Source organism: Staurois parvus, unplaced genomic scaffold (genome assembly GCF_062004578.1).
Source record: "Staurois parvus isolate SC_StPar_1 unplaced genomic scaffold, SC_StPar_1.0 ptg000140l, whole genome shotgun sequence".
Lineage (NCBI taxonomy): Eukaryota > Metazoa > Chordata > Amphibia > Anura > Ranidae > Staurois > Staurois parvus.
The window spans coordinates 6,856-20,967 of record NW_028317936.1 but is presented as its reverse complement, the minus strand read 5'-3'; the positions used below and the strand labels follow the sequence as shown (position 1 = coordinate 20,967).

General features: G+C 40.8%; 1 protein-coding gene across 3 annotated transcripts in view; it reads right to left on the bottom strand.

The window, feature by feature from the left end:
• HCFC1 (host cell factor C1) overlaps positions 1 to 10,923 on the bottom strand; it is a 29,372-nt gene extending 18,449 nt beyond the window's left edge. For all 3 annotated transcript variants that reach the window (XM_089673521.1, XM_089673523.1, XM_089673522.1), the window contains exons 1-15: positions 10,780 to 10,923; positions 10,479 to 10,639; positions 10,036 to 10,244; positions 7,384 to 7,468; positions 7,183 to 7,289; positions 6,918 to 7,097; positions 4,939 to 5,292; positions 4,694 to 4,854; positions 4,370 to 4,564; positions 3,952 to 4,176; positions 3,759 to 3,863; positions 3,125 to 3,344; positions 2,693 to 2,835; positions 2,457 to 2,595; positions 135 to 352 (exon numbers count right to left, since the gene is read on the bottom strand). In XM_089673521.1, coding sequence (XP_089529647.1) covers positions 135 to 352; positions 2,457 to 2,595; positions 2,693 to 2,835; positions 3,125 to 3,344; positions 3,759 to 3,863; positions 3,952 to 4,176; positions 4,370 to 4,564; positions 4,694 to 4,854; positions 4,939 to 5,292; positions 6,918 to 7,097; positions 7,183 to 7,289; positions 7,384 to 7,468; positions 10,036 to 10,244; positions 10,479 to 10,639; positions 10,780 to 10,824 — 2,547 coding nt within the window. In that variant the 5' untranslated portion in view covers positions 10,825 to 10,923. The remainder of the gene's footprint in view (positions 1 to 134; positions 353 to 2,456; positions 2,596 to 2,692; positions 2,836 to 3,124; positions 3,345 to 3,758; positions 3,864 to 3,951; positions 4,177 to 4,369; positions 4,565 to 4,693; positions 4,855 to 4,938; positions 5,293 to 6,917; positions 7,098 to 7,182; positions 7,290 to 7,383; positions 7,469 to 10,035; positions 10,245 to 10,478; positions 10,640 to 10,779) is intronic.
• Between the last annotated feature and the right edge of the window lie 3,189 nt (positions 10,924 to 14,112).

Below are 14,112 nucleotides of genomic sequence, written 5' to 3'. Positions count from 1 at the left end.
TAAAAGATGACTGACTGAACCAAATTACAAATCTTATGTCAAATGAGGTCAACAAATATGCAATTGAATTGTTTCACAGCTTGCCTGGGGTAGTTTTTTAATTAGTAGTTTAACAAGTCAAAGGCTACATTTACCTGCATAGTAATTGTGGGAGTGCTCAGTCCTGAAGCAGCAGTAAGGGAGGTTTGCGCGGCAGACATGGTAATGGCACCAGGATTGAGCACTTGACTAGAAAGGGTGGCTATGGTACCCAAGGTATTAATTGGAGTTGCCAGCGAAGCCGTGTTGTGTACCCCACCTCCTGCGAGACTTGTGGAAACTGTACCAGTGACTGTGCCAAGAGTGGTCACTCCTAAACGCAAAAAAAAATACAACATAATCAATATGTTAAAAAAATACATACACCCTCCCCCCCTTGCTCATTGCATATGCAGATTATGCTTTGTCCTTTACAGCACTAACCACTGTAGAGAACAGATTAACAAGAGTCGTACTTTGAGCTCCAATCATCCAACTTTATAGATGCAATTGTGTTTTTTTTTTTTTTTTTTTTAGGTCCAGACACCACAATAGCAACTATACAGTTGATACTTGAATAGAAGTACTAGGGTCATTGGTTTGAATCCCAGCCACAGCACCACCTGCCTGGAGTTTGCATGTTCTCCCTGTGCCTGCGTGGGTTTCCTCTGGGTACTCCGGTTTCCTCCCACACTTCGAAGACATGCTGGTAGGTTAATTGGATCCGGTCTAAATTGTCCCTAGTAAGTGTATGTATGAATGCGAGTTAGGGACCTTAGATTGTGCACCCCTTGAGGGTTAGGGACTGATGTGAATGTACAATATGTATGTAAAGCACTGCGTAAATTGACAGCGCTATAGAAGAAATAAATAAGTACTTGGGAGACTAAATAGCGGAGTGTGGATCTTTACCTATTCTCTATAATGGTGAGCCTGTTTATCAGTGGACAGGTCAGGAGCAGTGCCGTTGGCTTGGGACATATCAAGCATGAAAAAGTGGTTACCCTTTACTGTTCCCTGTCACAAGGGAGGTCAATAACCTGCCATAAATGGACTTTAATTACAGCTGAATCTTGCTTATTTGGCTAGTTTGGCCCTGTAAGCACAGCATGGCTTAGCAAAAGTTGATTTTCGAAGGAGCAGAAGGAGTCAGGTTAAAGATTGGCAGTGCAACTGACTGCATATCAGCTTTCATAATACAATAGATTTCTTTCATCCCCCCCACTGGCTGAATGACAAACCTATATGTGTACGGCTAGCCTGTGGGTCTGCACATAAATGCACCGCTTATGAAGCCAATATCAACAGATAAGAGATGGCATTTGCACTATGACATAAATGGCTTCTCTTGTCGCTAGTTTACAAATCTAATGCAAAAACCATACTATGGGGAACAAGCTTGTATACAAGTCATAAAATTACTTTAACTTTACTTTCCGTTTTTGCAGTAAAATTTGAGAAAACTCAGACTTTTAGTTACATGTTCCAATTCACAGAGCATGCTTACCACTTTGGCACTAGCACAAATTTCTTTTTTTTTTTCTTAAAAAAAAAAAAAAAAAAAAAAAAAATTATATATATATATATATATATATATATATATATAATATATTAGTCTTTTGGCCGTAAGATTACCTAAAATCTTCAGCACATTATATATTTTCTGAAAGGCCTTGCAGAATTTGTTATGCTGAATATTTATGCAACTTTATCAAATTATATATATATTTTTTGTTTGTTTTTTTTAGGAAAAACAATGTTTTAGTGTACACAAACAATATGCCCAATTTTTTGGGGTAAAATAGAAAACGGTTGGTATTTATTTACTTGACGCAACCCAATCAAGCCCGTGATATATCGAAAAACAATGGTACCCCAAAACCACCATAGACTACTTGAATAGCTTTTACAGCTCATCAGTTTAAAAAGTTAAACTGAAGTTTGGCGCTAGAATCATTGCTCTCAATCTGATGTGCGAGGCAATACCTCATGTCATACGTATTTGTATGTGTGTATATTTTCAGCTACGAGCATTACATAAATTTTTTTTGTTTTTTAATGATTATTTTTTACTTTAATTATTGCCATAGCAAGGGGTTAACAAATGCCCCCACAAGTGATAGCACAGAGCAGGTGGCAGGTACTCTTGGAAACATTTGGGGTTCACACCACCTGCACTGTAAAAGTGATTGGCGGCTATACATCCACTAGATCACTTTCATTTTACAGTTGGTTGAGAAAAACAAAGCACTATTGTAGCCATCAGCCTGTGCTTAACCCTTCACTAGAAGGTAAAACACTGCATAAAATTATATACATTCACTGACAAAGTACAACGCCACCAATATAAAAAAATCTTTAACAACAGTCTAAATGCCTCAGGTGTAATCTGTTCCAAGGAATCTACACTGCCATTATATTTTGCATCAATCACTTACCTGTGGTCCCTTTCACCACAAGAGTAGTTACGGTTGGTTTAACAGCAGAAACAGTCACAGGAGTGACTAGTCTTACACCACCCATAGGGACAGTTCGGAGAATTGTACCAGGCTGGCCAGGTGCACCCTTTAACACCACCTACACGATGAGAAGATTAAAATTAAGTAAATAAAAAAAAAATAAAAAAACCACAACACACAAATAAGCCACTTGGTTTGCCAAAGTGCCTACATACCTGGGTTAAACCCTGCTGTCCATGGCTTGTTGTGAGCTTGGGAACTGCAGTTATTATTTTGGCTGGTGTTCCTGTGCCTGAAGTTACCATTTTAGTTGTGAGGATAGTAATCGGTGACTTAATCCCTGCTGTACTTGTAACACCTGCCATGAGCACAGAAACTTGTCAATATGTAATTAAAACAAAATTATACATTTCTAATACAAGCTCAACAACTGCAAAGATTCAACACTGGTATCCTCTCCACACAAAAAAAAAAAAAAAAAAAAAAATCTAACAGATGAAGAGACCAAATAAAAATGAAGCCAAAAGACCTTTAAAAGTTGCTATGAAGTTGCACCCATTTGCCATTTCTCTCAAGGGCAGCAAATATAAAAATTTATTTTTTTCCTTGCAAGCTATGGAATGTGCACAAATATGAAAGAGGAATACCTGTAGCCCCTGCCTGAGTGATGATGGCAGACATAGGGATCGTTTTGATAATGGTGGTGGTCCCTGGCTTTGTGGTATTTGGAGACACACTGCTGATACCCAGAATGGTAGGCTTGGTTCCGGTGCCTCCAGCCTGTGTTGTGGTGATTATAGTTGTGGGTTTTCCGTCTGCTGAAGTCACCAACTTTAGTATTGTTCCAGCAGGAAGAGGCCCCTTGGTCTGAACATGGATGAAGAGGAAGAAAAAAAAAAAAAAAAGGAGGAGGATTATGATAAGGTACAAATCAGCAAAGGGAACAAAAACTATATGAATTCAATCTTAATTCTTAAAATTACAAATGCACTGAAGACAAAGAGGAAAAAAAAAAAAAAAAAAAAAAAGCTGTACGGAGGGAAATATACTGCAACCTTTTTCAAATTATGCTTATTGCATAGCAATCCCTAATATTTGGCACGACACTCAACATACAGCAAAATTATTTGAAAACTTCTGATCTGCATGCTATTCTCCAGATCAGACTAGCATCGATGCCACAAGCCTGAGAACTAGCTATTTCAGTAAGAGGTCAGCAATAGAAGCACACATTTCTTAAATTGTCAATATTCTCATTCTCAAATTACTCCTGACATTCACCTGTAGGATCTGTGTTAGGGGCCCCGTAGAAGCCTGTCCTGTTATGGCCGATGTCTGCACTGGCTTAGTCTGTACAACAGACACCATTTTACCAATATTTGAAATCTGAAAGAAGCACAAAAATCAGTAAGAACAAGCAGCAGCCAATAGCAATGAACAGCAAGTGACCCTAAAAGCCAGAAGTCCAACTTACCAAAGTGCCTCCACCAGGGACAGAAATTGGACTTTTCACAAGTGTGATGGTCTTTGTGACGCCTCCAACTACTGTGGTTACAACCTGGGCTTGTTGGGCAACTGTGACCGTTCCAGATTTATGCACAGTGATAATAGGACGAGTAGGTGTGTTGGCACCAGGAGACACTGAAGTGCCCACTTGTGCTGCAGCAGTTTTCAGCATGCGTGTGGCTGGGTTACTGACCTGCAAAATAGAAAAGAAAGCATGAAGCCATGCCGAAATTTCTTGCACCTTATAAATTCTGTAAGCCTAACATCTGTTTAGAAGATCATTTAAATCAAACCACACTTTAAAAGTGCAGGATTCCACATAAAACCAGGAAATTATATACTGCTGCTCTGTAAACCCACATGCAAAACAAAGTCTAGATCCCTACCATTATTGGAGAGGTTGCCACTTTCACAGATGTTGGAAGAGTGGTAGCGGATGACATAGCAACAGATTTCACCAAGCTGGCTCCAGCAGGCACACTCAGTACTGTGGGTGCAGAGGAAGGAGGGATCTTCTGTGTTGCAGCAGCAGCTGCAGCAAGAGCAGCCATGCCACTCATTGGCTGACTGCTGCCAATAGCCTGCAAGGCAGATACCACTCAATCAAAACACACCTACGTAGGAAAAGATTTAACCGACGATGTACAGAGCTCTCAGCTAAAGGGGAGCTGCTTCATGGAAATTTATATACGCCAAAATACAATACTTACAGTGCCTTGAGCGCTTTGGGCAGGCACAACCATGCGCACACCAGGAGGAAGAGAGGTAACAGTTACTGGAGATTTTCCAATTTGCATAGCTGGCCGAACGGTAACAAGTGGCGAGCTTACTGTGGACTGAGGTGCTTGAACTTTCAGGACAGCTGGGACAGCTAAAAGAAATTGGCAGTTAATCAAAAATCAAATCAGATGCAGAGTGAAGAACAAAACAAAACAAAACCAATAGAAAAACATACTCTGTGGACGTTGCACAGCAGAAACCGCAATTGGACTCCCAGGGATCGAAGGCAAGACCTGAATGGTGGCTGTTGTTGGAGGCAGAGAAGCTGCCTGTGGAACCAGGGTGATGCCAGCATGGGCAATAGGTTGGACTATAGGAGCAGCTGCGGCAGGAGCTGGGCTCTTGGGCGGATTCACTGGCACAGACGGAACGGGATTGGCTGGAGACATGGCTGCAGCAGCAGCGGGTATATCATACTTCTGAAGTTGCAACAAATAACTGTCTGCAGTGGACACAGATCCCCAGCTCACCTCCAGAGAATTGGTATTTGCTCTGACTAGCTGAACACGTGCAGGCGCGGGCGGTTTTTCTGTAACAAAAAAATAATAATAATAAATAAAAAGTGAGGAACCCCCCAAACCAGAAAAGAAAACACCAGCCTTTTACCTCCATGGTATTACTTATGCCAGGGACTGCAAAAGCAGGCTTGGACTACAATATTCTCTAATGTACATATAACTACACTTGTCTTCAAAATAATAGTCCCAACTTCACTAACCGGATCAATCACTGCTTTTGGTATAAATTACATTTCTACATGGCAAATAATTTACTAGTAGAGTAATAGAAATCCAACAGACCCAACAATCATGACATGCATGCTGCTGATTCTAAATGAATCATTAATTGAAAGGGGCATGTTCAAAATAATAGCAGTGTGGAGTTCAAAAAGTGAGGTCAATCAGTTTGAAAGAAAAGAGGAAAAAACAAAAACCACAGGTGGCCCATAGTTAACCACTTCCCAACCACCCTATAGCAGCACTACTGCTACAGGGCTGCACAAAATCTCTCTCTCTCTCTTTATATTTTTTTTAATTTGCATTTCCAAGCAACAGCTGTTGATCACCGGGTCCTGGCCATCGACTCCCGCCGCCACCCGGTGATCGCTGAGATAACACTGACAGGGGAGGGGTCTATGTAAATACATCTCTCTTGTCCATCAGCACCAGCATGCTGCTTTGTATTGCTCTGCACAGCAGAGCAATAAAAAGCAGCATACTTGCATAGTAAAACAGCACATAATGTGAAATTCACAGCACACAGTTAACACTTTGATCGCCCCAATGTTAATCCCTTCCTGCCCAGTGCCATTAGTACAGTGTCAATGCTTTTTATTAGCACTGATCACTGTATTAGTGTCACTGGGGATGTCAGTGGCAGTTAGTTCCTCTCCTCCCCCCCCCCCCCCAGTGTCAGAATGCCCATCGCAGTCCCACTATAGGTCACGGATTGCCGCCATTACTAGTATAATAGTATAAATAAAAAAAAAAAACAAAAAAAAACACACTTGTAGACGCTATAACTTTCACCAATTAATACACGTATTGGGATTTTTTTTTTTTTTGCAAAGACATGTGGCAGAATACATATTGGCTTAAATTTATGACGAAAGGAGTTTTATTTTTTTTTTTTCAGGATATGTTCTATAGCAAAAAAAAATATTTTTTTTTTTTTTAATTGTCAGTCTTTTTTTGTTTATAGTACAAAAAATTAAACGCGGAAGTGATCAAATACCACTGAAAGAAATCTCTATTTGTGGGGGAAAAAAAAGGACATAAAATTCATTTGGGTGCAGCATTACATGACCACGTAAAAGTAACAGTGCCGTATCGCAATAAATGGCCTGGTCAGAAAAAGGGGGGGGGGGTTTAAGATGTTGTGACGTCTGAAGAAATGGAGCCATAATCACTGTGTTAAAGCTAGTAAACATTTTATCTTATTTTTAAAACGACCCTCCATCCCATGAATGTAGATGCTCTACAGGCTCTTTATTTTGGTATGGCCCAACTGAGGGGAAAAAAAATATCCAAAGAGAAAAATGGTATCTTCTGGATTTTTAATATCCCATATGCTGCTAGAAAATCAAATAAACCAAAGAATTTGTGATATTCACTTGTCCCTATATATTCAGGTACACCATTGTCCGCTACCCACCTGTTTCTAGGTACCACAGGTCCTTGCAGCACACTTGGTTGTTCCAGGCCTTTCTGTACCCATCACGCCCACTCCATATGTACAAACGTGTATTGATTGCCACAGCACAGTGGCCAGCACGAGCCCGTGGAATGTTATCTTCCAGGGTATCCATGACAATATGTTCCCAAGCCATGGAGTCTGCGAATTTAAATAGATCAATCAGTACACACATCTAATATACATGCAGCCACATTTCCTAACCTTAGAACATCACACCACTTACCAAGGTTAAGACAAGCTAGGGTGTTTGTACATTTCCATTCCTTCTCGTGGGTGGCTACTTTAACATCATCCATTACCAAGGGCACCCAGCCTCCAAAGACATACATTCTAAAGAAAAAAAAAAACACCCACAAAATTTGAGATTACACCCACTATAATTAGATCGACGATATAAAACTATATTAGAAAAACCAGCTCTTACTTGTTGCTTATGGTTGTGGCAGAATGAAGACTTCGAGGAAGAGGTGCAACACCATTCAGACTAGGCTTACTCCAGGTCAGCGAGTCTAAACAGAAAATAGAGACATGCCTTAGACCAGTTCGTTGAATACCAGAAAGAACCATTCAGAAAGCATGAGCTGCAGGTACCAAGAGTTGTTTAGAATCCCTTTCGGAAAGTCGTAGAATGAAATTGTATACTTTGCAGACCTTGCTTAATAAAAAAAATGGTAACTTGCCTGGCATGCCGGTCTAAGGGTTTCAATAAACACCGCATGAATAATACAGATAAGGCAGTCTACATTGGGTCTGAGGTCATTTGCTGAATGCTTCTTCCAAATAATTGAAAGTAATGAGCGCAGAAGAAGCTAGGTAGCCATCATTTTTCAGAGCATGGTTAGCAAAGGTAGACTTAATGCTCTGAACAGTAAAAATATTCCTGGAAGTGCAGACACTGGGACTGTCATCCTGATCCTGGCTTCACTAGTGTGTCAGAGGCTCGGGTAAAATTTGCATATCTGGAGTCCCAAATTTACTGGCTGCATGCTATTTCCATTTCACCAATGCAAGTATAATTCGCTCTAGACCAGGGGTCTCCAAACTTTCTAAACAAAGGGCCAGTTTATTGTCCTTCAGAATATATATATACACATATATACATACACACATACACACACACACACACATCTCTTAGCACCCCTGTGGTTAGAAGGCGGTGGAATTAGTGCCCAATCAATGGTAGAGTGGGAGGAATAATGCCACCATTGTTGGTGTCAGTGGGAGTAATACCACCTCATTGTTGATGTCAGAGGCAGAATTAGTGTCCCACAGGCCTGATACAGGCAAGCAAAAAGGGCCAGATCTAGTCCTGGGGCCACAGTTTGAAGACCACTGCTCTAGACAATGGAATTCAACACGTGTTTTAGAGTGAATGTGGAAAACTCAGAACAGGGTATGCAAGATCAGAAAAGTGTGTGTCTGTGTACCTATGCAATGGAACACATTTTACCAGAGATGTAGGTGGCAATTTAAAGACCAAAGTTTTAAACACTTCCCCGTGCTATGACCACCCTCACTTCTTGTCCCCCAGACAGTGGTAGCAAAGAAAATAATGAGATTTAGGCTACTTTCACACTGCCCGTAGAAAACGCATACACGGGCGGTTTTTTTAAAGAACATGAGACTCCAAAACCGTACCAAAAACGAAAAACAATTTTGATGCGTTTTCCACTGATTTCAATGGGGAGGTGTGTGTTTTTGTACCGCACCAAACCTCCAAAAATGCAACAAGCAGGATTTTAAAAACCGCACACCACCTTCAACAATTCAGTGTGAGCAAAAATGGATCAGTGTGAATGCACCGACCACAATGGGGAAACAGACAGCAATTAATAAACCATGGTCAAAGAAAAGACCCCACACCATTAAGAAAATATTTTGGCTGTACTTACACCTTAATCAAGAAAAGTGGGCAGGGAGCAAGGGGGGGGGGGGATCTATTACATGAAAGTGGTTGTAAAGGCTGGCTTTTTTTTTACCTTCATGTATTCTATGCATAATACATAATATTCACCTAAGCCCTCTCGATCCAGCAATGTACAGTGGAGTCTCGGCTATCCCAGGACTCCCTCTTCTCATTGGCAGAGACAGAAGCAGGAGCCGTTGGCTCCTTCTACTGTCAATCAGTCAGTGCGCCAATGAGAAGAGATGGGCGGGGCCAAGCCACAGCTCCGTGTGAATGGACACATGGAGCAGCGGGTGCCCCCATAGCAAGCTGCTTGCTGTGGGGACACCAGACAGGAGGGAGGAGCCAGGAGAGCCTGCGGGGGACCTAAGAGGAGGATCCAGGCTGCTCTGTGCAAAATCACTGCACACAGCAGGTATAGACATGTATTTATTTTTTTCTTAAAAAAAAAAAAAAAAAAAAAAAAAAATCAAGTTGCACTTACGGTAACGTCTTTTCCAGTAGTCTTTCAGGACAGCACGTGGGGAGGAGCCGAGGTCTCTCAACGTGCTGTCCTGAAAGACGAAAGGGGAAAAAACCATCAGATTAAAGTGGTTATAAAGGCTTAAGCACTGGCACAATATAGTTGACTGCTGCTCTGTGTCTTATAGGTGTACAGTGAGCACATTAGACATCACTAGTGACAGAACCTAATAATGGGTAGCTTAAACGATATGCAAGGTCATTTTTGGATCGAGTAGAATGGATAGACCATTTTGTGAAGTTTTTATTGCTGTCAGTTTCCCCAGAGGGAAGACTCACCCCTCTGTCCTGGCAACCACTGTCATCTAGGCAAAAATGGGAAGAGAACCCATACATTTTTCAGTTTCACCAGAGCAGGTAAGAGAAAATTACTCCAACTGGGACACTCGTTGCTTTGAAATCTTTTCTAAAATGTGAAATCTGCTCACTTTAGAGAGATTTCCTTTTATATCCCATTTTGTCTCCAGGACAGGAAGGGAAGTGAAATCATTCCAGCACGACACAGACTGCAGAAAAGTAACCCAAGAACAGGGAAGGGTTAAAACCCTATTTAAAACACTTCAATTGGAAAGGGGGTACAATACAGTGGTGGAAAGCAATTCTGGGTGAAGGGTCAACTTTAATTAAAACAAAGTTAAAGCATCTTACCTATATCTAAAATCCAGAGATCCCCAAGTCGGCATCCACTCATACCACCATAGATCACCAATCGAGACTTCTTTGAATCTTTATCTGTGTAAACCACAGCAGTGTGGGACTCCCGAGGTGGAGGCAATATACCATAAGTAATGGGTATGTCCCAAGCTACGACTCCAGAACCAGGACGCAACTCCAAAATGTACAGATCATTAAGGTACCTTAAAGAATGAATAACAGGGAGTGGAATTAATAACACTGGAGCAGACAAAATCTGGAGCAGCTGTACATAGTAAACAATCGGCTTCTACCTTCAGCTTGTTCAGTTAAAGCTACAAGCGGTTTGGCTGCCGTGCAGTCGCTCCAATCTTAGTAAATTCCCCTTCATATATTTATGCACACTGAAAACAGATCATAGGCTCTAAAACTAGTACAGAGCAAACGCAGCAATTTACCTGGGAATATTGTTCTTTGGGTCCTCGCTGTCATTAGCCAATCCCCCAAACAGGTAGCATTTGCTTCCAACCAATGAAAAGCTATGTCCTAGTCGGGGACATGGAGGTGGACCATTTTTTGGTGCTTTGGCTTTCAACCTCTTCCATTCCCATCTGCTAGCCTGGAAACAATTCATTGGTGGTTTTAATTTTGCAACTTTATCAATGAAAACAATGACCAAAATAAAAAAATTAAAAAAAAAAATAAATATATATATATATATATATATATATATATATATATATATATAGCTTTACATACCTGTAGCTCATATAGATCATTGCTGTATTTGCCATATTCCACCATTCCTCCAAAGACAAGCAGCCGAGTTCCATCACAGACAAATCCATAAGCGGCACAACCTGGAGGAATGTCTCCTCTGACTGCTGGAATGAACCACTGGTTTGTAGCTGGAAGGAAGCAGACAGGACAACATTTCATTATGCGCAGTCAAGATTTTAAATCTGCAACAAAAACCATTTAGCACATTCAGGACCAATTATGGCTCAAATTGTTGCTGCAGTTCTGCATTCCAATTACACTGAATGCAAATTCATCATACAGTATCTAAAACTAGAACTTTTTTTTTTTTTTTCATTTTGGTGGGAGCAGGAAGAGGTGGCAAGAAGAGGTAGGACCGGTTAAGGTTTTCATTGCATTTGATTTACCCTCTCTACTTATCCTGGCGACTCCTGTCACAGAAGATGCCAAATTCAATTTTACAGTTGTCACCATAACAGGAGGTACAGGTTTGTCATCCATTAGGGACACCTCTTCTCCCACTGGATGAGTTCTCTCCACTTTTTGTATAATCCCTTTCACATTTCTGGGCCAGGGACACAGACAGCAAAAACAAAACAAAAAAACCCCAAAACAAAACCCAAGAAAAACAAAAAGAAACCTCAAAAAAACAAATAAAAACAAACAAAAACAAACAAAAAACAAAAAGAAAAAAAAAACTGGTTTTATCCCTTCCCCATCTGAAGCCAGTAAAAAAAAAATTTTTTTGGACTATATACATAAAGAATGGCTTGTAGTCTGCTAGAAAAACCTAAGGAGATTCTACCCCTTTATCAACGAGCCAGGGCAATATGAATAAGTAATGATTATAAAGTACTCCTACCTAATCACTGATTTACACCGCTAAGATCTCTCCTCATCTTCAGCAGTCAAATTCAATCATGTTCTATTGAAAACATGCACACAATTCATTGCAGCATTCCAGGTAATAAAGCGAAGGGATTAATAGCCTGCCCTTGGGCAGCAGCCAATATATATTTTCGGCTATAATTACCTGTACTTTGAACCAGTTTTCCTAGCATTGCACAGTTGTATACACCCATCTCAAGCCCTGCAGTGTTTTAAGCGCCAACTGTACTACTAAAAAGTATGTAAACCCCAAAAATTACCTTCTAGCCTGCTAAAATGTACAACTGAAAGGGTTTTACTATATCTGTTCAATAAGTGTGTGTATAGAACACCTCAAACCTGTAGATTTGGCCATAAGGTTCAATTTGAAAACTTCCTGTGCTGCATACATATCAGTTCTATTATTCCCAGTTACTTCTGAGGACTTCACATGCCCTCCTCTCTGTGTTATGGAGGAGGAGAGGGAGAGTGTTCTGTAGTTCTAACCTAGAGTGACAATGCTGCTCCTCAGATCCAATACAGCATTGTCACCCTGGATAGACGTGTATTACTGGCAGGATCACCAGGTACGAAGGGGGAAAAAAAAAAAAAAAGAAAGCAGGGACATGCTGGAAAACTCCTCTCCATCAATAATAATAATACGGGATTACACTTTATATATAAATGGTTTTAAAGCTTGGAAAAGTAAAGTAAAACCACACACGTAGGCCAATGTTAGAAAATTAAACCAGCAACATGCAAACACCTTTTTCTCTGCTATTCTTTCAGTCAATGTTAGTTATTCCATGTAGTATTTTATTAGGATGGTATGGTTGATTACAGTATAGTATTCATTTAGTCATGTGGTATTAATTGCCGTCATTGGTAATTTTATCCTTGTTGTGCCTTATTTTTATTTTGTTTTGTTGAATGCAATTGTACCTTAGTAAAACTTTCCTTTGGGATTAATGAAGTATTCTGAATCTGGCAGTTTTTATTACTGTCTGTACCCCTACAAAGTTGTCTCTGACACAGGAAGTGAAGAGAAATCCTCCCCAAAGCAACAGCACAGTGGCTAAATGGTTAGCACTTCCGTCTGGCAGTATTAGGGTCGTTGGTTCGAATCCCAACCACGGGGCCACCTGCCTGGAGTTTGCATGTTCTCCCTGTGCCTGTGTGGGTTTCCTCCGGGTACTCCAGTTTCCTCCCACACTCCAAAGACATGCTGGTAGGTTAATTGGCTCCTGTCTAAATTGTCCCTAGTATGTGTATGTATGTATGTGAGTTAGGGACCTTAGAGTGTACGCCCCTTGAGAGTTAGGGACTGATGTGAATGTACAATATATATGTAAAGCGCTGCGTAAATTGACGGCGTTATACAAGTACCTGTAATAAATAAAATGTAAAAGAGTTGTAAAGTTTTAAGCCCTCCCACTGCTGAAAACTAAATAGATTTTAGCTGGAGTTAAGCAGGCCATAGAGGGATCGAATCTCAGCTGGTTCAACAGGGACCAGCCAAGATCTTATCCATCTATGATCTTATCCATCTCTGGGCAGGCTGGTTGTACCAAAGCTGACCCAATAGACTGACCTGCCTGTTAGATTTTACACATGTGATTACGGTCGGTGATTATAGCCGCTACCAGTAATCTTTGTGTTCTGCCAGCAGGAAAGGCTCCCTGTTGGGAGAACACGCTAGCTTCTCAGGAGGGATTCTCCCATCAACACTGACTGTGTTGATGGGGGAATTAATAAACAATTTTATTTACCTGCCACCCCATGCAGGAACACAATAGCTCAGCAGGGGAGATCGCCTCACTAACAGATTTTTTTATGTTCAAACCCCCCCCCCCCAGGTGTACTAGGCTTAAGATTCAAGGCAAATTGCCTTATCTATGCATTGGGCACGGCTGCACAGAGCAGCCCAATTCATATGGTGTGAATGGGCTCTGAATCTACTGATGGCTAGGTTTTCTTTTTATTTTCTGTTTTTTAATTGCAGGGCAGGGGATTGAGTATATAGAATTCAGCTGTATCAGGAGACGTTCTATGGAGCTAATGTTTGAGAACTCTAAACTGGACCAAAAACATTACAATCTGATTGTATCAACAACTATGTAGTACATTGGCTTGCATAAGCCCTCATGCACACGGGACATTTTGATAATGCTGGTAACGTTAGCGGTGTAAAGTCACGTCAAAAAATGTGAGTTTTTCTTTTTTTTTTTTTATAAGAGTTTTTGCATTAGCGTTTAGCGGCGTTTTCCCACATTTGCGGTTTTAGGTAAAAAAGCCAAAAACGCTGGTTTGCAGTGTTGTACTGCGTTTTTCAGCGTTGAGTATTTTTACAGCTAAAAAAAACCCTTCTAGAAACCCACCAGTCCTGGGGTTTTTTCCAGCCAAAAAACATTGATTGCAGTCTGTGTGCACATGGACACCGAGGATAACATGCTGGGGGGTATACTA